This window comes from Lycorma delicatula, chromosome 12 (genome assembly GCF_047948215.1).
Source record: "Lycorma delicatula isolate Av1 chromosome 12, ASM4794821v1, whole genome shotgun sequence".
NCBI classification, from domain to species: domain Eukaryota; kingdom Metazoa; phylum Arthropoda; class Insecta; order Hemiptera; family Fulgoridae; genus Lycorma; species Lycorma delicatula.
The window spans coordinates 63,652,572-63,677,983 of NC_134466.1; the positions used below are offsets into that span (position 1 = coordinate 63,652,572).

The 25,412-nt window shown below is 30.4% G+C and overlaps 1 protein-coding gene across 1 annotated transcript in view; it reads right to left on the reverse strand.

Moving 5' to 3' along the window:
* LOC142333298 (exostosin-3-like) overlaps positions 1 to 25,412 on the reverse strand; it is a 234,443-nt gene that overhangs the window by 56,776 nt on the left and 152,255 nt on the right. The window contains exons 4-6 of the mRNA XM_075380324.1: positions 11,599 to 11,687; positions 6,581 to 6,859; positions 4,229 to 4,355 (exon numbers count right to left, since the gene is read on the reverse strand). Of these exons, the coding sequence (XP_075236439.1) occupies positions 4,229 to 4,355; positions 6,581 to 6,703 (250 nt within the window). The 5' untranslated portion in view covers positions 6,704 to 6,859; positions 11,599 to 11,687. The remainder of the gene's footprint in view (positions 1 to 4,228; positions 4,356 to 6,580; positions 6,860 to 11,598; positions 11,688 to 25,412) is intronic.

A 25,412-nucleotide genomic window follows, 5' to 3' on the forward strand; every position in this document is an offset into this window, starting at 1 on the left:
TCTACAGTGACGGGATTATGGTGTTGCCAGAAAATTGGCAAAAGTCATTGAAAAAAAATAATGCAAATGTGGTCTCATGATGTTTATTTCCCAAAAACTATGGAACACACTTATTAAAACTAGAAACCACTGAAGAAACTTCACAATTTGTTAGAGTTATATCACTAAGGCAGTCATTATAATTAAAATCTACTTTTGTATAATTCAAATTGTTAGAAGTGTAGACAAATCTAAATTTCTTAGCAAAAACGTCAAAAATAGCTTGTCCGTTATCAGCAGATTCATTATTACAGTATAAGGTCAAGGTATAAATCTATAATTATTTTTCTAGAATTAATCCATTCAAGATCCATATCAGCTCTGCACTAATAATATAAATTCAAATATATATGATTCAACATAATCCACCCAAGTACATATATAAGACAACTCTTACCTTATTTGTATATTTATAATTTTTCATGAAAGTACTTTCATGGAATCCCATATCATCAGTTGAGTGATATTTATAAATTTTATAAAATTACATATTAAACAATTAAAATTGCAATTATATACAAGAGTATATAAAGTCATGTAATAAAATATATTAAAAACAAAGTAAAAACATGTATGTGGCCACCTATTGCAGCATTTATGACACTCATAAATTTTGAAGGATATAAATCTCTAAAATTTTGAAGTCTCATAAATTTTGACACTCAGATTTTGAAGGAGACATACTGTCTCCTTCAAAATCTGTCTGTAAGTTGATCTGTTTATATTTATATTTTTTTCAAAATATCCAGATTTTTTTTCAATTTCTAATATTTCTAAATTATTATTAACATCTGTAATGGAATGTTTACTGTTTATTGATAAACTTACAGACAGATTTTGAAGGAGACACACTCATAAAAGCTACAATAGATAGCAGCACTTTCACAGATATTACATAAGATATTTATTTAAATAGTTCAGTGCTGTAGTACTTGGCTGGCCACATTCATGCTTAAACATTTGTTTTTAATATATTTTATTATATGACTTCATATACTCTTGTATATAATCGCAATTTTAATCTTTTAATAGTTTAATATGTAATTCTATAAAATTTATAAATATCACATGACTGATGATGCAGGATTCCGCAAAAGTACTATCGTGAAAAATTATAAATATAGAAATAAGGTAGAAGTTGTCTTTTAACTGCACTTGGGTGGATTAAGTTGAATTATATATAAATGGATTTAGATCTATAATTATCAATATTATTTACATACCAGAAGAAATTTTTAAATTTTTTGGTAACAGATTCTTCAACCTAATCTCAATACGTTGATTTACAAACTTACATAAATTACGTTCTTTTGTGAACAAACTAAAATAAAAACTTGAGCTTTAAATCTTATACAATCTTTGACACTGACATATCCTTTTGTTAATAATGGTGTTTATAAGTTTTCTTTGCTGAACCAGTTTGGAAACTTAGCATCTTTAATGACCATTTTTAGTACATAATTGATAATTATGTGTTTAGAGTAGTAGTTTGGATAAGACTCCTATGCTAATTAAGATCATTATTATTGAAAAATCAATATTAAATAATTAACAAATATTTTATATAAATATATTATTTTACCATATAAAAAGAATAAAAAATAAATATTACATAATTATATATTATAATTTTATATATTAAAAATAATAATAAATTATTTTTCTATATATATATATATATATATATATATATGGAATAATAATAAATTATTTTTCCATATATATATATATATATAGTATCTTTCATAAATTTAAGGACAAGTTAAAAATAAAAAATAAAAATAAGAGATAATGCTACATCATTTTTTAAATGTTTAGTATTTTGTATGACCTCCATACGATTTTAGGTATGCTGCTACTCTATCAGGCATTGATTCAATCAATTCCAGGCATTTTTCTTTCGTCACCTGTTGCCACAGACTTGCGATTTGAAGTCATAACTCAGCCTTATTTTTAGGTTTTCTTTTAGGAAGTTACAGTGCCATCCAATTTAATAAATTCTCAATTGGATTTAGGTCAGAACTACGAGCAGGCCAGTCCAAAAGTGCCACATCATTTGCATCAAACCGTGCCTTGGTAACTCGTGATTTATGACAAGGTGCATTGTCTTGCTGGAAGATGAAATTCTCACCCAACAGGTTATGGACACTAGGAAGCATGAATTCTTCCATTGTTTTTTATGTACTGTATGCTGTTCATTGTCCCATCCATTATTCTAAGGTGTCCAGCGCCCTCTGAAGGTATGCAACCACACACCAAGACGGCATCTCCACCTTGCACAGCAGGAATGATGCAGGTTGGTAGAAACTTTTCAGTTTTTGTTCGCCTGACCCTAATTTTTCTGTTTGAATACAACTGGAATCTGCTTGCATCAGAAAAGACAACCCTTCGTCAAGCTTCTTTCAACCAGTTCTTCGTTTGCTTGCAAAACTGACATTTTAACTTGTGGACAGCGCTTAAAAGAGGCTTTGCTAATGCGAAATGTGATTCCATTCCAGATTCTTTTAAACGTCTAGAAAGAGTGGCAGTACTAACCTGAATTCCATGATTTTGTGCTACTTCTGTCGCTATATCAGGCAAACTAGCAGACTGATTAAGTTTTGATACCTTTATAATTGCTCTGTCTTGCCTCATTGACGTTTTTCGTGGTCGACCAGATCGTAAAAGATCAACAACAGTTTCTTGAACTTGCTGTACATATGTTTTTGATATTTTTAATTGTTCAGCAATGTCTCTATATGCTTTATTTGCTTTCCAGAGACCGATTACTTGCCATTTTACTGCTACACTAACACTTTTCGTACCCATTGTAAAACTTTTCACCAACCTAACCTCAAAGAAACAAATGCTAATTCATCATCGTTTTGGTGGGAAACAGCTGATAATAGTACCAACTTGACATTTTTAATTACTGTTGGTATGCCTGACACTCTAGGTTGGTGTACCTGACACTTTTAAGTGATTTGTACATTTTTGAACATTACTCTCTTAAAAACAAAAATTTCATGAAAATTTTAAAATCATTTAAGCCCTTTTAATTCAATAAATAAATTTTTTAGAATTTTTCTTATTACTCTATTGAAAAACTCTAAAACATAGCTTTAAAATGATATCACACTCATTAGCCTAGGTTACATATTTTACGAGAAATAGTAATTTATTTATACAAAAATGGGCTAATTTTAGCTCATTTAAAATATTTAAATGACTCCATAAAATTTGAAGCATCAAACTTAGAAGATTGCGGTTTTCGCCAAAAGATGTATTTTTTAAAGCTGTTACTCACAGACATATAAGATTTGTATGTAGTTCATAATTTTAGACAAACTGACATAAACAGTTTTTCTAAGGTGTCCTTAAACTTATGAAAGATACTGTATATATAATATTTCAGTCGCCATCGATTGAAATACATTTTTCATACCGCTGTGCTAGCTTTATAATTCCATCTTTGAAAAAAGTTTCCCACTGCTGATTTAAACCAACAAATTACTTCAACAACTAATTTAGTTCATCATTTTCAACCTCTGTGATGCTATTTTAAATGGAAAAAGCAATAACAGCTAGGTTGGGACTGTGTATTAAATGTTTGCGGATTTTCCAGTAAAGTCATTTTAATTCTTCAACTATTTTTATTGCAGTATATGGTCAAGCAGTGATGATGAGTTTCACTACTGCATCAACTGGTGCTTATATTAATGTACGATATCCATGTCTCTTTTCTACTTACAATGTAGTTAAGCAGTTCATCTCCTTCATTTTGGTAGTGCAGTATAAATATTTTTCCTCATGTTTTTTTGCACCTGGCTGATATACAACTTTTTCCATTGAAATTTGTAAATTACTTAACACAAAAAGTTGGAATTCATTTTATAGATGTGTATTAAAAAGTTTTTTTTTAAATATTTTACAGAGGTAATTTAGTTATTATTTAATGTTTTATCAAGAATACATTTTAACAAGGTAATTGTAAATAAAACAATTCCTGATCAATAAATGAACAGAGATGATTTAGAACAGGACATGTACCCAATATAGTGTTGAAATTTTGTACACCCTAAATTTGATTAAAGACCAAGATCAAATCAACCAGCAAATATAACTAAAACAGGTTCACCGTAGAGGAATATTTTACACATATGAAGAAGTTTTGTAATATACTAAATGATAAATTAACAATATAGAATACCTTTTATTCTTAGCATTTCATTAATTCTCATTTTTAAATCGGTTGCTTTCAATGCACTAAAATCTTCGTAAGTCTCCAATTTAGAACGAGTTCTATGTATATCACCCAATGGTGCATCTCTTTCAACCTGAAATTTTTAAATATGCTTAAAATAGTATATTAATAAGACAAAAAAGCGTGAATAAATGATGATATTGGGTTGGCATGAAAGTAATTTCAGTCTTGTAGTGTGAAATAAAACAATTTTTTTAAACAAAATATGAACTTTAATCAATTATATATTTTCCATTTTGTCCGATAAATTTTTTCCATCTTTTCAACAACTTCATGATTACATGCTCATAGGTCCTTATCAGCAAAAAACTAAACCAAGTGCAAATTCAGATCATCTTTATTAGTGAAAGTTTTACCCATTCAAAGAGTTTTGCAAACTTTGAAATAAATGGTAATCTATCTAATGGAGCAAGATCTGGGGTATATAGATGAGATCTCACTTCTCAACCAAGCTCCAGTAATTTTTCACATGTTACCAAAGATTTGTAAGGCCTTGCTTCGTCTTGGTGGAACACAACTCCTTTGCAATATAACAACCAATTCTGGCCATTTTTCTTCGATTGCTTCTTCAAATTTCATTAATTATTGACAGTAAACATCTGAATTGATCGTTTGATTCCTTGGAGGCAGTTCAAAGTAGGTAGCACCTTTGTAATCCCACCAAGTTTTGTTTTTGCTTATTTTTTTTTTTTTATTCACCAAAGAAGTTTGTAAGTAGGAATATGGAAATGGAATGAAAGGCCAAGATACTAACACTCCACCATGAAGATCAGCTGACTGAATTAATAGCATGAAGATTTTTGATACAATTCAACTTTCAATGCAGTTTGTATCGATTTATCATGCTTGGACCATGATTGTCTTCAACTGATGTTACTGTAGAGAATCCATTTTTCATCACCAAAGATGATTCGTTTGAAAAAGGGCTGAAACTTCATTGCAAATCACAAATACCAAATTTGCTGTGTTAAGTGAATCTCTTTTAACTCATGTGGAACTCAAGTATTGAACTTCTTAATGAGCCCAAGACGTTAGATGTAATTTTCAATCGTTGTAAGCAATACATTTAACTTCTCTGCAATTTTTCACACAGTTATACAATCTGATTCAATTATAGCTTTGATTTGGTCTCGATCAACTTTAAGTAGATCAGAATGTTGTTCATCTTTGAAAAAAAATCTGCAGAACAGAATATTTTAAACCGATTTTGACATATGCATTCTTAGGTGACGACAATGTAAATTTCACTCATCTCTTTGACAGCATCAGCAGCTTTCTTGCCTTTGAGGAAATAGTAAACTAAAATATGTCAAAAATGTTTGTTTTTGCACTCAATATTAAAACTGACCATAAACTATGTACCACCATAATAGGTGCCACCAAAATTATGCACAAACTGCTTCTACAGTATGCTAAAAGTTACAGCTATTAAATGCCAAATGAAAAAAAAACCATAACATTTGACTGAAGTCTTGAAAACAAATGTAAAGCTAAAACTGAAATTACTTTCTTGCCAACTCCAATATATAGCCTAAAAATACCAGCTTTTGTATTAGATTGCCTAAATTTTGGAAACCATGAGGCTCAGTGCACTGCTAACACCTCCTTACATACATATTCCCATAGAAATACTTCATTTTACCTTAACAAAAAGATACATGGACAGACAGACTTATCTGTTCTACCAACGCAATGCATATGTCAATAATTCTTTCTCTTCATTTGTTTATATATTCTGTATTTCTCTAATAATAATTATTATTATAAATAACTTGTATTTCACAATCTAAAAACTATAATTATTATAAAATATATGTCACAAAGAGTACACCATTATAAAAAGTAATCTCTTAATTAATAATCTGTTTAGATAATAAACAAGGAAAACTTAGGTTCTGCTACTTTAAAAAAAAACCTTAAATCTTATACAACCTGCTTTGAAAGAGTAAAGTAATATGTACAACAGTACTTCAAAATTTGAAATATTATGTTTTGTAAAGATAAACAGATATTAAAGTAAATATTACTTGAATTATGCAGTAATGTTCTTTTAATGAAAAAGTAAGGTTGAAACAATGAAAACAAGTCTAAATGATGTAGAGTGAGATTGTTTACCGTCAAAATGAAAGATAATCATACTAAAAAAAATTTAAGATAATGGCTGTACCTTAAATTTGGATAGTCTCATGGTATAACAAATTTTCTAACATAAAAAAATTCATACAAACTAAAGTGGAATGGGGAAATACACTAAACCAGTAAAATGAATAATTATACAAAAAAAATATCAATACTTACATTTGAAAGATAATAATGAGTAAATATTGGCACTACAACTAGCGTCAATGTAACTAGAATGATGATACGAGATAATTTAATATTTGCCAACCAATGGCAACTCAGTTCTTTTATGTATGTCATATTTATAAAATTTTCCTGTAATTAATTTTAATCGAACATTCAACCCATTACTATAATTTAATCATATTAACATTATATGCGAAGATTTAAGTGGTGATATACTTAATACACAAACCATCAATGATCATTACATCCAAATGATATGCACAAATAGATCTGAAAGAAAGGAAAATGTAATTGTAATTTATAGTTTAAAATTTATAATTAACATAAAAAAATTAGGTAGAAACAACATATAGTCCCACCTCTTTAATGTGAATCACCCAATAATAGAAAATAATTTTTTTTTTAGGAAAAACTAAAATAAAAAAAATTACTATGGTTAGTTATTATAAAAGATAAAACACTGCAATCAATAAAATCATGGAAAAATGTACGGGCAGAAATGGATTTCATAAATATGAAAAATCTATTATAAAAAAACTATTATAATGAAAAATGAAAACAGAATTGATAATACAGGTTATAGATGAAATTAAATAAAATGAAAAAGGAATAGATTCAAAAGAAATGAAACTAGAATATGAAGGGTAAAAAATTGAATAATACTTTTCTACTAAGTTGTTATCAGTAGTAAAGCAGATGTAATTGTATTCTGATACTGTCTCCTTACAAGAAAGACAAATAATAGAAATTTGTATAATGACTACAGAGGATTCAGCAACTTGATTTGTCTACTTCATAAAACCATTTTCCATTAATCATGAAATTCTCCTGCGTAAAAATGTCATCATTACTTAACAACTATGGTTGATCCTTTCTTTTTCTATAAAACAAAGGAAATAAATTAATGAATAACAAAATCACAGGTAATATTTAAAGAGCTTTACATGCAATTCAAATCAATCAGAAATTATACCATTCATTATACACTTCCACCATTACAATATAATCTTTCAGGTTTTTATTTCTCTTCTTGATGGAATACATTAGCAAAAAGAATACAATGATTGTAGTAAGTGTAGAATGAAGTATAACCTAACTTAAGTAAAAACCTGATTCAAAAACAGTAAGGTAAATTAATATTAACGAATGCAGGTATTCAATCACAAAATATATATATTTGGCGATATTATGCATATATTTATATATATTTATTATTAAGCCGAATTTATACATATATTTGGCGATCTCCGTGGAGTGGTAGCGTCCTCTACCTTTCATCCGGTAGTTCTGGGATCGAATCCTGGTCAAGCATGGAATTTTTAATACGCTACAAAATCCCGTTTCCCGCTTACAAGCTTCTTTGTAAGTTTCTGTTGTAAATCAATTCATAAAAAGGTAAATAAGATAACTTTAAGGCAATTCCAAATACTCTCGCTCATTACAATACATAACCGAAAAAAACATGATTAAAACAAAACTGCAAACCCATGAAAATAATCACTAATACAATAAAATAAAACACTAAATATGGCAATTCATAAAAATGAAAAGAAACAGCTAAATAATACATTTTATAACCATAAACTCTTTTATAACCTCAATTTCATACATAACCTAAACAATTTTTAACAATAAAGAATATTAACGTGTTTGATATATTGATAAATTATTCACAATGAAATACATACTACGAACACATTGTAATAATATTTTTCACATTTTACAATAAAATTAAATACACTATAACGTGTAAAAAAAACAGTATTTAATAAAACTACACTACTCGGAGTTGAAATTAATTTGATGTCAATATGAAAACTTCCAACACATTTTGACCAACCTAAAATCTTCAAGATAAAAGTATTAAAATTAATATATTTTAAATTACCAAAATTAATTTTTTTTAAAAAGGTATAAATCATAATTTTAAAAAAAATTAAGGACTTAGAATAGTGCTGACGATAAGTATGGCACTTTTTTGTGACGATTACTTCTTTGATATAGATTTTCCTTAAAAGTATTAAACTTGGTGGAAATTATGCGTTTAATTTACTGAAGTGCATATACCTTGTAACAAACTAACTAGAATTTGAAAATAAAACATTTTATTGTAATAATTAATTGTAATAAGAACTTTCTAGTTTCTTCGCATTACCTTTCTAGTTTCTTATCATTACTGTGCACATGGCGCCAACTATTGAACAGTGTTATAAACTGTTAACACAAGATAATATTTTTCTCTTTTAATTTTGGTGAATATAGTGTGAATTTTAGCACTGAAAATCATTCATTTATATATGTACTAGCTCCCCGTCACAGCTTCGTCCGCGCTATATGGTTAAATACGTTTCCCATAGCGGTCAATATTTTTATTATGTTTATTAGTGAGATAACCAGAGGCAGGTGCAGCCAGTCACACAGACATACAGTAACAGTGGCAATGGCTGTGGTCGTTGAGCCACAGCGCCGTATACCTTACCACTCATTAAAAAATCAGAATTAAAAAAAAACCGAATATGGTTTTTAAATATTCATCTGAAGAGTATTTACAAGCCAAAATCTACTGAATACCTCGTTTACTATGATCGGAATTGGGAAAATTTACTATTAGTGTTCAAAAATTTTTTTTCTTCATCCCCTTTCAAGGTCGAATTAAAAAAATCTAGAAGTTGGTGTACTGACATAAAGATTACACACCAAAAATCAGGTTGATTTCTTCAGTAGTTACAAATAATTAAAAAAATAACAGGGTTTCAAAAAACTTCAAAACTCAAAACCCATGAAACTAAAAAAATGTATAAATTAGTTTTTAGATGTTCATAATCAATCAGTTCAAACCCAGCTCACATAGTGATTAACTCTCACAGCTCACAAATCATTAAAGTTTATGGTTCAAAGGCAAATCTCCACTACTACATTATATATAGATATTTTAGAGATTTTTCGAGATGAAATATATCAAAAAAACTTCTCAGTTATGCTAGAAACAGGGGTAAAAATTTAGTTGTAAAGGATGGGGTAGTTTTTTTACCCCAAACAAGCATAAACCCTCTTAATATTTATATAATAGTAAAAATATAGATTTAATGTAGATTTAGTTCTATTATTATGTAAATTTAGTAAAATTAGAAAATGGTGTTAGGGAGGAAGAAGAGGAAGTTGAAGGGGATGAAAGGGGAGAAACAATACTGAAATCTGAATTTAGGAGAGCATTAAAAGATTTGAATGGCAGAAAGGCTCCTGGAATAGATGGAATACCTGTATAATTATTGAGCAGTGTAGGTGAGGAAGTAATTGACAGATTATACAAACTGGCGTGTAATATTTATGAAAAAGGGAAAGAACAATTAGCTTAACTAGCCATGCATCCAAAATTTTAACTAGAATTCTGTACAGAAGAATTGAGTGGAGAGTGGAAGAAGTGCTAGGAGAAGACCGATTTGGTTTCAGGAAATGTATAGGGACAAGGGAAGCAATTTAAGGGCTCAGATTAATAGTAGAAGGATGATTAAAGAAAAACAAACCAACATACTTGGCATTTACAGACCTAGAAAAGGCATTCCATAACATACACTGGAATAAAATGTTCAGCATTTTAAGAAAATTATGGTTCAAATACAGAGATAGAAGAACAATTGCTAACATTTACAGGAACCACACAGCAACAGTAATAATTGAAAAACATAAGAAAGAAGCCGTAATAAGAAAGGGAGTCTGACAAGGATGTTCCCTATCCCCGTTACTTTTTAATCTTTACATAGAAATAGCAGTTAATGATGTTAAAGAACAATTTAGATCCGGAGTAACAGTACAAGGTGAAAAGATAAAGATGCTACGATTTGCTGATGATATAGTAATTCTAGCCAAGTGTAAAAAAGATTTAGAAGGAACAATGAACAACATGGATGAAGTCCTACACAAGAACTACCGCATGAAAATAAACAATAACAAAACGAAAGCAATGAAATGTAGTAGAAATAACGAAGATGGACAACTGAATGTGAAAATAGGAGGGAAAAGATTATGGAGGTAGAAGAATTTTGTTATTTGGGAACTAGAATTACTAAAGATAGATGAAGCAGGAGTGATATAAAATGCCAAACAGCACAGGCGAAATGAGCCTTCAGTTTTCAATTTTTTTGAAATATAATTTGTTTACATCGAAAATTAATGTAAACGTCAGAAAATGATTTTTGAAAGTATATGTTTGCAGTGTAGCTTTAGATGGAAGTGAAACTTGGACGATCGGAGTATCTGAGAAGAAAAGGTTAAAAGCTTTTGAAATGTGGTGCTATAGGAGAATGTTAAAAATTACATGGATAGATAAAGTGACAAATGAAGAGGTGTTGCAGCAAATAGATGAAGAAAGAAGCATTTGGAAAAATATACTTAAAAGAAGAGACAGACTTACAGGCCACATATTAAGCCATCCAGGAATAGTCGTTTTAATATTGGAGGGACAGGTAAAAGGGAAAAATAGTGCAGGCAGGCAAAATTTGGAATGTGTAGAACAAATTGTTAGGGATGTAGGATGTAGGGGGTATACCGAAATGAAACGACTAACACTAGATAGGGAATCTTGGAGAACTGCTTCAAACCAGTCAAATGACTGAAGGCAAAAAAAATTGTGTAAAATATTCATTTAAATTTATATTTATTATTCATTCGATTGTTTTGAATAATTCAGTTTTTTAATTATTAACAGTTAATTAACTGTTCACAGTAAGTTTTTGCTTCAACTGCCAAACCTCCACTACTACATATAAACATATACAACACATATTTTTTTTTTGAGATGAAAAAAATCCAAAAACCTTCTCAGTTATGCCAAGAAATATGGATAAAAATTTAGTAGCAATAGATTGAGAATTTTTTTCATTTATCCCAAACAAAAAACTCTCTTCCTCTTTATATAATAGTACAGTTTAATTAATAAATACAAAAAATTACTCAGAAAAAAGTAATGTTAGAAAAAATGAAAAAAAAAATTCATTATTTTACGATATTACCGATCTCCATGGTGGAATGGTAGTGTCTCTGTTTTTCATCTGGAGGATCTGAGTTCAAGTTCCGGTCAAGTACAGCATTTTTTCATACCCTATAAAAAAAATTATTCATTTTATTACATTCATCAGCAGTTGTTTGAAGGGTGTAAACCAGAATAAAGAAGAGTAATTGTTAACAGACTTTCTCTTTTTCAAATCCATTATAGACATTCTGCACATTTATTCACTGTTATGAAGAAACAGATTTTAGATATGTAATTGAATTTAAAAAAAATATGTTAAAATATTTGCCTAACTGATGTTATAATGCTGTTTTTACTGGTACGTTTTTTCAATGATGGAGAATCTTAAAACCCATACTTTTAACAAGAACAAACGATTTCAGACCTAATTCTTTGGGTCAGTAACACTACACCCCCACCATAACCTAAAAAAACCACATTTTTAATCATAACTTCAATACCAGTGAACCAATTTGTATTTTATTTGTACTAAATTACTTGTCATTCAAAGGGGCTTCCAGTGAGTTGTTACAAGCTACATCGTCTCATTTAAAATAAAATAAGTTTTCAACCCTTGAAAATTTAGAAAACATTTAAGGGCGAAATGTTGTGCTGGTAATTTAAAAAGTAATTTTCACAGTTTTAATACACGAATTAAGATTATTTCAAACGGTTTAAGAAGTAATATCATGAAATTTTACAGTTATTTTTGTTGAATTTAAAAAAAGTAATACCTCAAATGTTATTTTGCACGTACCCCGAGTGAATGGGTAAGTGGATTTTAAATTTCTTTTCACTAAAATTCATTATTTTTTCGGGTTGTCAATTAATGTAATTAATTGTTACCATTGCCATTTATGATTTCTGAGTTGGAGTAGGTGTATCTGAGAGGGTGGGTTCCTCCTCTTTGAAAATAATTTTAAAAAGATTCCCCCAAGAATGGAATACGTACCTGCAAACAAAAAAAAACGATGGGACTGATAGCTGGTGGTAACTATTGAAATGATCATAATATATATATATATATATATATATATTACCTTCCTACACCTTTTATCTTTTCCTGTTTAGCCTCCAGGAATTACCGTTCAGATATTACTATTGAAATGATCATAATATATATATATATATATATATTACCTTCCTACACCTTTTATCTTTTCCTGTTTAGCCTCCAGGAATTACCGTTCAGATATTACTTCAGAGGATGATATATATGAGTGTAAATGAAGTGTAGTCTTGTACAGTCTCAGTTTGACCATTTCTGAGATGTGTGGTTAATTGAAACCCGACCACCAAAGAACATGGGTATCCACGATCTAGTATTCAAATACCTATAAAAGCCTTCCTATACCTATAAGAAGCCAGCTCTTTTACTCCGCGTATTTATGGAATGTTCCTTGTTCGTTGCCTTTTCTAGTATAGACGATAAAAAAAATATGAAACTGGTTTAGTTGTTTTTTCAGTGGTGGTCAGAAGATGGCGGGAAGCAAGGGCTCTCAGATAACCTCATCTGTCCAAAAACACACTGGAAAGGCTAAAGAGAAGCTAATTAGTACAAACTAATTATATATTTGTTTCAACCGAAATTTAAATCAATGGTGTTTTAAAGCGGACATTTTATTATATTTTTTTTTTTGTCTTCAGTCATTTGACTCGTGTGATACAGCTCTCCAAGTTTCCCTATCTAGTGCTAGTCGTTTCATTTCAGTATACCCTATACATCCTACATCCCTAACAATTTGTTTTACATATTCCAAACGTGGCCTGCCTACACAATTTTTCCCTTCTACCTGTCCTTCCAATATTAAAGCGACTATTCCAGGATGCCTTAGTATGTGGCCTATAAGTCTGTCTCTTCTTTTAACTATATTTTTCCAAATGCTTCTTTCTTCATCTATTTGTCGCAATACCTCTTCATTTGTCACTTTATCCACCCATCTGATTTTTAACATTCTCGTACAGCACCACATTTCAAAAGCTTCTAATCTTATCTTCTCAGATACTCCGATTGTCCAAGTTTCACTTCCATATAAAGCGACACTCCAAACATACACTTTCAAAAATCTTTTCCTGACATTTAAATTAATTTTTGATGTAAACAAATTATATTTCTTACTTAAGGCTTGTTTAGCTTGTGCTATTCGGCATTTTATATCGCTCCTGCTTCGTCCATCTTTAGTAATTCTATTTCCCAAATAACAAAATTCTTCTACCTCCATAATCTTTTCTCCTCCTATTTTCACATTCACTGGTCCATCTTTGTTATTTCTACTACATTTCATTACTTTTGTTTTGTTCTTGTTTATTTTCATGCGATAGTTCTTGCGTAGGACTTCATCTATGCCGTTCATTGTTTCTTCTAAATCCTTTTTACTCTCTGCTAGAATTACTATATCATCAGCAAATCGTCGCATCTTTATCTTTTCACCTTGTATTGTTACTCCGAATCGAAATTGTTCTTTAACATCATTAACTGCTAGTTCCATGTAAAGATTAAAAAGTAATGGAGATAGGGAACATCCTTGTCGGACTCCCTTTCTTATTACGGCTTCTTTCTTATGTTCTTCAATTGTTACTGTTGCTGTTTGGTTCCTGTACATGTTAGCAATTGTTCTTCTATCTCTGTATTTGAACCCTAATTTTTTTAAAATGCTGAACATTTTATTCCAGCCTACGTTATCGAATGCCTTTTCTAGGTCTATAAACGCCAAGTATGTTGGTTTGTTTTTCTTTAATCTTCCTTCTACTATTAATCTGAGGCCTAAAATTGCTTCCCTTATCGCTATACTTTTCCTGAAACCAAATTGGTCTTCTCCTAACACTTCCTCCACTCTCCTCTCAATTCTTCCGTATAGAATTCTAGTTAAGATTTTTGATGCATGACTAGTTAAACTAATTGTTCCGTATTCTTCACATTTATCTGCCCCTGCTTTCTTTGGTATGATTACTATAGCACTTTTTTTGAAATCTGACGGAAATTCCCCTTTTTCCTAAATATTACACACCAGTTTGTATAATCTATCAATCGCTTCCTAACCTGCACTGAGCAGTAATTCTACAGGTATTCCGTCTATTCCAGGAGCCTTTCTGCAATTTAAATCTTTTAATGCTCTCTTAAATTCAGATCTCAGTATTGTTTCTCCCATTTCATCCTGCTTAACTTTTTCTTCTTCCTCTATAACACCATTCTCTAATTCATTTCCTCCGTATAACTCTTCAATATATTCCACCCATCTATCGACTTTACCTTTCGTATTATATATTGATGTACCATCTTTGTTTAACACATAAGATTTTAATTTATGTACCCCATAATTTTCCTTAAGTTTCCTGTATGCTCCGTCTATTTTACCAATGTTCATTTCTCTTTCCACTTCTGAACACTTTTCTTTAATCCACTCTTGTTTCGCCAGTTTGCACTTCCTGTTTATAGCATTTCTTAATTGCCGATAGTTCCTTTTACTTTCTTCATCACTAGCATTCTTATATTTTCTACGTTCATCCATCAGCTGCAATATATCATCTGAAACCCAAGGTTTTCTACAGGTTCTCTTTATTCCGCCTAAGTTTGCTTCTGCTGATTTAAGAATTTCCTTTTTATCATTCTCCCATTCTTCTTCTACATTTTCTACCTTATCTTTTTTACTCAGACCTCTTGCGATGTCCTCCTCAAAAATCTTCTTTACCTCCTCTTCCTCAAGCTTCTCTAAATTCCACCAATTCGTCTGACACCTTTTCTTCAGGTTTTTAAACCCCAACCTACATTTCATTATCACCAAATTACGGTCGCTATCAATGTCTGCTCCAGGGTAAGTTTTGCAGTCAACGAGTTGATTTCTACATCTGTGCTTAACCATGATATAATCCATCTGATACCTTGCAGTGTCGCCTGGCTTTTTCCAAGTGTATATTCTTCTATTATGATTTTTAAATTGGGTGTTGGCAATTACTAAATTATACTTCGTGCAAAACTCTATAAGTCGGTCCCCTCTTTCATTCCTTTTGCCCAGCCCGTATTCACCCACTATATTTCCTTCCTTGCCTTTTCCAATGCTTGCATTCCAATCTCCAACTATTATTAAATTTTCATCTCCTTTTACATGTTTAATTGCTTCATCAATCTCTTCGTATACACATTCTACCTCATCATCATCATGGGCGCTTGTAGGCATGTAGACGTTAACAATCGTTGTCGGTTTAGGTTTTGATTTTATCCTTATTACAATGACTCTATCGCTATGCGTCTTGAAATACTCCACTCTCCTCCCTATCTTCTTGTTCATCATGAAACCTACTCCTGCCTGCCCATTATTTGACGCTGAGTTAATTACTCTAAAGTCACCCGACCAAAAGTCGCCTTCCTCTTCCCACCGAACCTCACTAATTCCTACTATATCCACGTTTACTCTTTATTAAGTTATTATCTTATAATTCTAAAAATATTATCCGTATTGACATTTTATTATTTATTCGGTTAAATCGTGTACCATATTGTTGAATGTGATAAAGTGTAGAATTAGATTATTATTCTGCTTCCAGCTATTCTATTTTGATTAATTTTTTTCGGTTCTTTTATTTTACAGAAAACTTTAATCATGGCCTCACCAATTTTATGTACGAGCCGCCATTGAACATGGAATTACTCGTTTACCGCATGTGACATAATTCGTACTGGGCAAGATAGAACAAACACCGATAATCCTGTCAATTCAAGGATTGTATAAATTGCGTTGTTTGACTCATACTGACCTACAGACACATAAAATTAACTTTTGTATCATTTTAATTCATATTTGAGAAATTATACGTGATTCGTAAACTAAAGGCATTTTAAACAGGATGACGTAAGCTGTAATTTGGCATAAAACATGCAATATCCGATAACTGGTTTGTTTATTATAATTACTGTTCAAAAATAAAAATATGTTTGTTTAATTTTCTTTGTACTTAATTGTATTTTATATTGTATATGTATTTCCTGTCGCTTTTTCTTCATTTCTTTGTAGATAATTGAATAACAATACTTTTTATTTAATAGCCATTTATTTTGACATATTTATTATCGGTAGTAGTCAACTAACACATTAGGTAACTACTGCATTATACATTTTACAAAAAATTGAAGGACCTATATTTTTATTACGATAAAAAATGATTGTATTCAAACTGTTTTAACTTTGCAACCAACGGGCTTAGAGAGACGAATAAAAAAAGAAATTAAAGCTTAAATAATCTACTTTTTGATAATGCACTTCAGATTTCAAAAATCATCAAATCAAAAAAAAAAAAATCTGCGAGAAGAAAATTTTTTTAAATTTGAAAGTTTTTTCGTGTTTGATTGAGCGCATGGGGAAAACGAAATTTTTTCAATAAACTACATTAAAATCGATTTAAAGCTTAAGACTTTAGCTTTAATATCTAAAGTCAAAATAAAAGTCAAAATATTTCGGTTCAGAAATGTCTACGACATTTCTGAACCGAAATATTCCACTGTAAACAGAAAAAAGGCCACTTTTATCTTTACTGTTCCATATTTCCCGATCTAAACACCGTATTTGATATACATAAATACGGAAATTAAAGGGTTTTCATCTAGCTGATCTAGCTTTAATGACAAATTGTGAGGTTTTTAATGTAACGTTGCAATTTTTGGATTTTGGTCATTTTGGGCCGAGATATTGAATTCTTAAATGATTGAGACTGTAACATGATCTTGGGTTAAGCAGAGCCGGACGATATATGTTGAAGTCTCAATCTTTAAAGGTTTCAATACCTCGGCACAAATTAAACAAAAACCAAAAACTTAAACACAAAGATCTCACAATTTGTCATTAAAGCTAAAACTTTAATTTCAAACCCTTTAATTTCCATATTCATTTCTACCAATAAGTTGCTTATATTGGAAGATATGCAGTATTAAGGATAAAAGTACCCTGTCCTATTTAAAATAGAATATTTCGGTTCAGATAAATCGTAAAAAAAATATTTTCTACATCAATAGGCCGTCAAACCACTAAAAACATTTTTTGTCCATACCACTGCAACGGTTTGTAATAACAAAAAAATATATTTTTTAAAATTTAAATCCATCTCGCAAGTTACCCGTTGCTTATAAAACGTAAAAAAATAATTTTTTATATTCTTTACTCTTTAATAATCTTGAAAAAATAATCAGCCAAAATTATTCACCCTTCATAATTTAACTTCTACTCTGCAAGTCAGGTCATCAGTTATAATAATCTGGAAGTACTGAAATTTCTTCACCTGCTCTAAAATTTAATTTCCTCTCTTACAATTCTCTCCTCTTTTCCACCTAATACCATACATTTTGTCTTCTTTTTGTTCATCCTCATACCTTGACTTTTGCAAGCTTCATTTAAGTTATCGAGCATTTCATTTAGTCTTCTTGGATTCTCCGTCAGTTCTGCCATGCCATCAGCAAAACGTATATATTCTGTTATTCTTCCCCCGATTTTTATTCTTCTTTTCTCATACAAAGAGCATTTAATTATTTCTTCCAGATGTATAGTAAACAGTGTTTGTGATATGCAGCAGCACTGCATATCTCCAATACAATATTTATATAATTATAAATATAAAAAGTAACTCTAATTTTAAATAACTTATATATTTTCTTATTTTTAGAGAGAGAAATTTATTGATAAAACGTAGGATTGACACAAATAGTTTTAAATAAAATTATTTTCAAACGAAACTCTTTCATGAAATTTTATTAGTTTGTTTTCATGTAGAATAAGTAACGTAAATATGACTATATCTATATATTTATCTACACACACACACACACACACACACACACACACACACACACACACACACACACACACACACACACACACACACACACACACACACACACACACACACACACACACACACACACACACACACACACACACACACACAGAGAGAGAGAGAGAGAGAGAGAGAGAGAGAGAGAGAGAGAGAGAGAGAGAGAGAGAGAGAGAGAGATAGGGAGAGAGAGAGAGTGTGAGAGAGAGAGAGAGAGAGTGTGTGATAGAGAGTGAGAGAGAGAGAGAGAGAGAGAAAGAGAGAGACAAAACTTAGTGATTCTTTCCGATTCAAAAGAATTAGAGTGGCGGGTAACTATGAATGAACGAGTATCAATGATTAATAATTATGTATAATGTACAATATTACAATAAATGGGTTATTACGATGAGAGCAAATGAGTGTTCTGAATGTGTGTGTATTGTGTGTGTGTGTGTGTGTGTGTGTGTGTGTGTGTGTGTGTGTGTGTGTGTGTGTGTGTGTGTGTGTGTGTGTGTGTGTGTTCAAGAAGGAATAATAAAAATAATGACTGATAATAAGAGAAAAATATACAATACGTAATATTTGAGGGCATAATTTCTTGGGGTTTTTATACAATAGAGGTTGATTATGGCAAATCAAAAAGAACGGAATAGAAATAATATACATATATATATATATATATATATACATATTACACACACACAAAATCGTTGATAAAAAAAAATGAGTCACTTTTATTTATGTCACTTTTATGAGTCACTAATATGATTATTTCTGTTATTTTTTTCTTATAAAAAATATATCTATATCTATATCTATATATATATATATATATATATATATATAAAAATGAATGATCAATTTGCCTAATAATTTCTGTACGAAAACTTGGAATCCTTAATCGATACTATGAAAAAGAAGCGAATTTCTTTGTGCGCACACTTGTTAAGGCTACCACAGGATAGGAATACTGAGAGAATTATCGATCGATTTTGGTCTTTAAAAAATCCGTCATTATGGATCAAAAAAATTAAAGAAGACATGCAAAAATTAAATTTGACTTACGAAGATTTACTTAATAAATCCGAAAAATTAAAATTTGTTATTAAAGATCCGAATACCAAGTTTAAAGTAAGAACTTTTAATTATACAAAAAGGGTTTATTCCGAAGAGGATCGTAACGCAAAATCATTAAGAATGACTAAATATTGGGAGAACGTGAAAGCTAAGAAAGGCCAAATTCTGACTAAAGTGGTCCTTTGCGGCCTTAAAAGTAAAAAAAAAAAATATCAAGTAAAAAAAAAACTACAGCTTAAAGGGTGTTATAACTTGACCGGCATAGCTGGCCAATGCATAACTTTTCTTTCTTTTTCCTGTTTAGCCTCCGGTAACTACCGTTAAGATAATTCTTCAGAGGATGATATGTAGTATGAGTGTAAATGAAGTGCAGGTCTTGTACATTCTCAGTTCGACCATTCCTGAGATATGTGGTTAATTGACACCCAACCACCAAAGAACACTGGTATTCACGATCTAATATTCAAATCCGTGTAAAAATATCTGGCTTTACTAGGACTTGAACGCTGGAACTCTCGACTTCCAAATCAGCTGATTTGGGAAGACGCGTTCACCACTAGACCAACCCGGTGGGTCAATTGCGCAACTTGCAACTTGACAGCGTAACCGGAAAGTTATGCAATTAACATATTTTAAGAATTATACATCTTTACAAATCACTGCTATCTTTTTTTTTTATTTCTATCGCAAAATATAACTATGAAAAAAAAAATGGTTTCGAGAATGACAGAGATTGTTTTTGTTATCGCATTATATTATAAATTGCAACAACTGATAAAGCACTTTTTAAACTTTCAATTCAATATTTAATTTAACGTGGACTATCCTATAATAGTTAAAGTGACAAACTGATAAAAATGTAATTAAAAAAAAAAATAACACAAGTAGTATTTCAAAAACAAGAAACGCAATCTTGAAATCGCAGTTAATAATAATAATAAAAACATTGTCTCTCAAGTGTTTATTTATTGCAATTATTATCGATTAAACATAATCAAGTCACGAAATGCATTAAACAAATAAACGTATAGATAACTACTTATTTAACTAAGTAATAACTACTTATTTAAAAATTATAATTCTAGATAAAAATAATGTAAACAGTCATAGAGAGTATTACACAATAACGATTTAATTTATTCATAAAAGGTTGAATATCGATTAAGTAGTATTATTACTAATACTTTCAACATATTTCCTACATCCTTAATTATCTTTTTTATTTATTCTTTTTTTGCCTTCCCCTACAATTTTTACCTTACGCACGTCCTTCCATCACTAAATCGATTAATCATTTACTGTAGATGTCCAAAGATGATCACTACATAAGAATTTCTCACGAATTTCTTTTCTTTCTTATTTGTTTTAAGATCTCTTCAATTTTATCTTCCCAATTATTTATCAACATCCTGCAGGTGAAATATTTCACCTGCAGGAATGGAAATTTCACTACACATCTCAGAAATGGTCGACCTGAGACTGTACAAGACTACACTTCATTTACACTCATACATATCATACATAGAACACCGGTAACCACGATCCGTATAAAATCTATTCTTTTCGTTTTATTTTTCATACTGTCCATGTATTCTTTCTTTTTGTCCTGTTTAGCCTCCGGTAATTACCGTTCAGATAATACTTCAGAGGATGTATTAATAAGTATAATATAACAACAAACGTTAGATGAAAGACAATATCAAGAAGATATTATTAACATTAACATACAATTGATTCGACCGAAGTTCGAATCGTCTGACTTATGTAAGAGTCCAGTTAAAGCGAATTTTAAAATTATTAAATTACTGATATTTTTAGATTTATATTTACCGGTACACTTGTCCAAATGTGCTGAATAACAAGAAAAAAAAGGGCTACCTGAATCCATTCAGTAAAATAAATTAACTCATTATTTCACGTATTTAGAAAGAAACTTCCTGGAGAGGAAGCGGATAGTTGTGTACTTCCACTGGTGTTTGAGACTGAAAGAACAGTAACAAACATTTAAAGATGTTTTCCTTTCTTTCATTTCCCTGTTTAGTCTCCGGTAATTACCGTTCAGATAATACTTCAAAGGATGACATGTATTAGTGCAAATGAAGTGTAGTCTTGTACAGTCTCAATTCGACCATTCCTGAAATGTGTGGTTAATTGAAACCCAACCAACAAAGAACACCGGTATCCATGATCTAGTATTCAAATTCGTGTAAAAATAACTGACTTTACTAGGACTTGAGCTCTGGAACTCTCGACTTCCAAATCAGCTGATTTGGGAAGAAGCGTTCACCACTAGACCAACTCGGTGGGTTATACTGTTCATGTCTAATTAAATTAAAAATAAATTGTTACACAACAAATATTTTCAAGAATTTTTTAAATTTCTATTTGATAGCTAGCAGGTTTTTTTTTAAAAAAAACCTCCCGTTGGCTGAGCCAATCTGTTTTTATACGACTGCCCAAAACGTTGTGATATATCTATATATCACAACGTTTTGGGCAGTCATTCATATATACCCCCTAGAGGGGGTTTATATGAATATTCCACCGGAGCAACTCAACGACCGAACCAATTTAGATGTATAATTCCACGTTGAAATCCTTCCATTACTGAATGTTATAGGCTTTTTTTTTTGTCTTTAGTCATTTGACTGATTTGATGCAGTTCTCCAAGATTCCCTATTTAGTGCTAATCGTTTCATTTCGGTATATCCCCTACATCCCTAACAATTTGTTTTACATATTCCAAACGTTGCCTGCTCACCTAGAATTATTATATCATCAGCAAATCGTAGCATCTTTATCTTTTCACCTTGTACTGTTACTCCGGATCTAAATTGTTCTTTAACATCATTAACTGCTAGATCCATGTAAAGATTAAAAAGTAACGGAGATAGGGAACATCCTTGTCGGACTCCCTTTCTTATTACGGCTTCTTTCTTATGTTATTACTGTTGTTGCTTGGTTCCTGTAAATGTTAGCAATTGTTCTTCTATCTCTGTATTTGAACCCGAATTTTCTTTAAATGCTGAACATTTTATTCCAGTCTACGTTATCGAATGCCTTTTCTAGGTCTATAAATGCCACCGACCGGGTTGGTCTAGTGGTGAACGCGTCTTCCCAAATCAGCTGATTTGAAAGACGAGAGTTGCAGCGTTCAAGTCCTAGTAAAGCCAGTTATTTTTACACGGATTTGAATACTAGATCGTGAATACCGGTGGTCTTTGGTGGTTGGGTTTCAATTAACCACACATCTTAGGAGTGGTCGAACTGAGAATGTACAAAGACTACACTTCATTTACACTCATACATATCATCCTCATTCATCCTCTGAAGAATTATCTAAACGGTAGTTACCGGAGGTTAAACAGGAAAAAGAAAAGAGGTCTATATGTGCCAAGTATGTTGGTTTGTTTTTGTTTAATGTTCCTTCTACTATTAATCTGAGCGCTAAAATTGTTTCCCTTGTCCCTGTACTTTTCATGAAACCAAATTGGTCTTCTGCTAACAATTCTTCTAATTGTTCTGCATTCTTCACATTTATCTGCTGCTGCTTTCTTTGGTATCATGACTGTAACACTCTTTTTGAAGTCTGACGGAACTTACCCTTTTTCGTAAATATTACACACCAGTTTGTATAATCTATCAATCGCTTCCTCCCATGTACTGCGCAGTAATTCTACAGGTATTTCGTCTATTCCAGAAGCCTTTCTACCATTCAAATCCGTAATGCTCTCTTAAATTCAGATCTCAGTATATATTTGCCGGTTGAAGCACAAACTTTAATGAATTGAATTAATTGACAGTTTACAGTCAAACTGTAAACTGTGAGCCTATATAAATGTGTTACCTGAGTTTGAACTGGATGATTCGAATCAATCTAATGAATAATATTACAAAAATAATAGAATTAAATTTAGGTTATCCTCAGAAGATATGTGAGGCTTTTAAGGTCAAATGGTTCATACACCATGTGCTCTTTGATTCCCCAATCGTTGGAACCATCCGACAAAACATAGACCTGGGTTCAGATATGAAATTTCTATTAAACCAGAAAGAAGGTATAAAACGTCTGTTGGTGTTTATATCCTACATTGGAATGAAGAATATAATTTACTGATTTTTGTATATTAGTTTGTATTTGTTATTACTTGTCTTTGTTTATTCTTTATTGTTTATTTTTATTGTTTTAACACTACATGATAGTTTTACTTTAGTCGCTAATGACTGTAATAGTTATGCGACTGTAAATAAAAGCATTAAAAAAAAGAAATAGTTTAAATAAAATTAAATAATTTTATCAAACATGTATTTCTTTATAACATCGATATGTTTTCGTATTCTAACTGAAAAAGATCGATTTGTTTTACGAATATATTTTAATTCACAATCGGCGCATTTTAAACTATATACGTCTTGTTCATCAAAATTAATTTTATTCCCGGTCATTATTATTTTAAAAAGATCTGTATTATTTATGTTTTATTATTTTATTATTCGGTATATATGCAGTTTTTAAACCAAATAATTGAAATATTCGGGTTAAACTTTTATAAAAGCTTTTATTTAACATGCTTTAGGAATATACAAATCTTTCAACTGCTATAGCTTTTGATCTATCGTCTGAAAATCAATGAAATTTGGTACACGTATGTAACTTCGATGACAATACAGCACTACGGTGTCGGAATTTGATATGACCCACACCCACGCCCCACGCGTTACCCCTACTCTAAATTCATCTTGCAACTGCATTTAGTTGAATTCAGCATTTAGTCTTGCAAATTCATGCATTTAGTTGAAAATTTTCATTTCTCATCATGGAACTATCGTATGAAAATCATTGAAATTTGGTACACGTTTGTCACTTCGATGTGTAAAAATAAATATTTTTACTTTTTTTAGTCTTCAAAAAAAATACAAAAAAATTACAAAAATATATTTGATTACATATAAAAATTATTTTTTAAAAAAGCTTTTATTTAACTAATATTAATATTAAAATTAATAAAAAAAGGAAACAAATTAGAAAAACCCTCTAAAAAGTAAAGAATAAAAATTAAATCAAATTGAGAATTTTAAACAAAAAAATATAATATATTAACAAATATAAAAATGCACTGAAAAGTAAAAAATAAATTATATAAATAAATGTAATAATTATTAAATTTTAAAATTAAAAGTAATGAAAATATTTAGTTAAATAAAAGTGAAATAAAAATTTCAAAATGAACATACAATTAGTAAGTAGTTGAATAACACATCGATAAATTCGATAATTAACAATTATTTATTATTTTGTTACTTTTTTAAACATAAACAATCAGAGGTACTGTTCTGCGGTCGGCAAGTTCGTACTAAGAGCCGTGCAGCTAATAGGTTTGGCCGGCTACAACGTAAGACTTCATTTATTAACAAGGCACCCTATCAAAAAATATTGTAAATATAGCGAAAATATGCATCATCACTAGATTTTAAGGAAAACATGCAATAACCGGTGAGAATGGGCTTAATATGCAAATGCATATAATCCGGTCTCTAAAATTTAAACTGTCGTCAACGTATGTTTTATACAGTAAAATTTGATATTTATTAATAATGTTGTGTAAATTATTAATTTCCAAGTCATTTATAAATATATTAGCCAATATCGCTGATAGTAGAGAATCCATGGTTAGACCTTTTTCCTGTGTATAAAAGTATTACTAAATTCAAAATAATTACATTTCCATACATAAGTTTAATAAATTTATCGTTTCATGTATTATATTATTATCTATTTTTAAGTCTGTTAATGTATCTTTAATGATTTGTATAGTTTCTTTTTTTAGTATCGATGTTACTAACCCACCGGGTTGGTCTTGTGTGAACGCGTCTTTCAAATCAGCTGATTTGGAAGTCGAGAGTTCCGGCGTTCAAGTCCTAGTAAAGTCAGTTATTTTT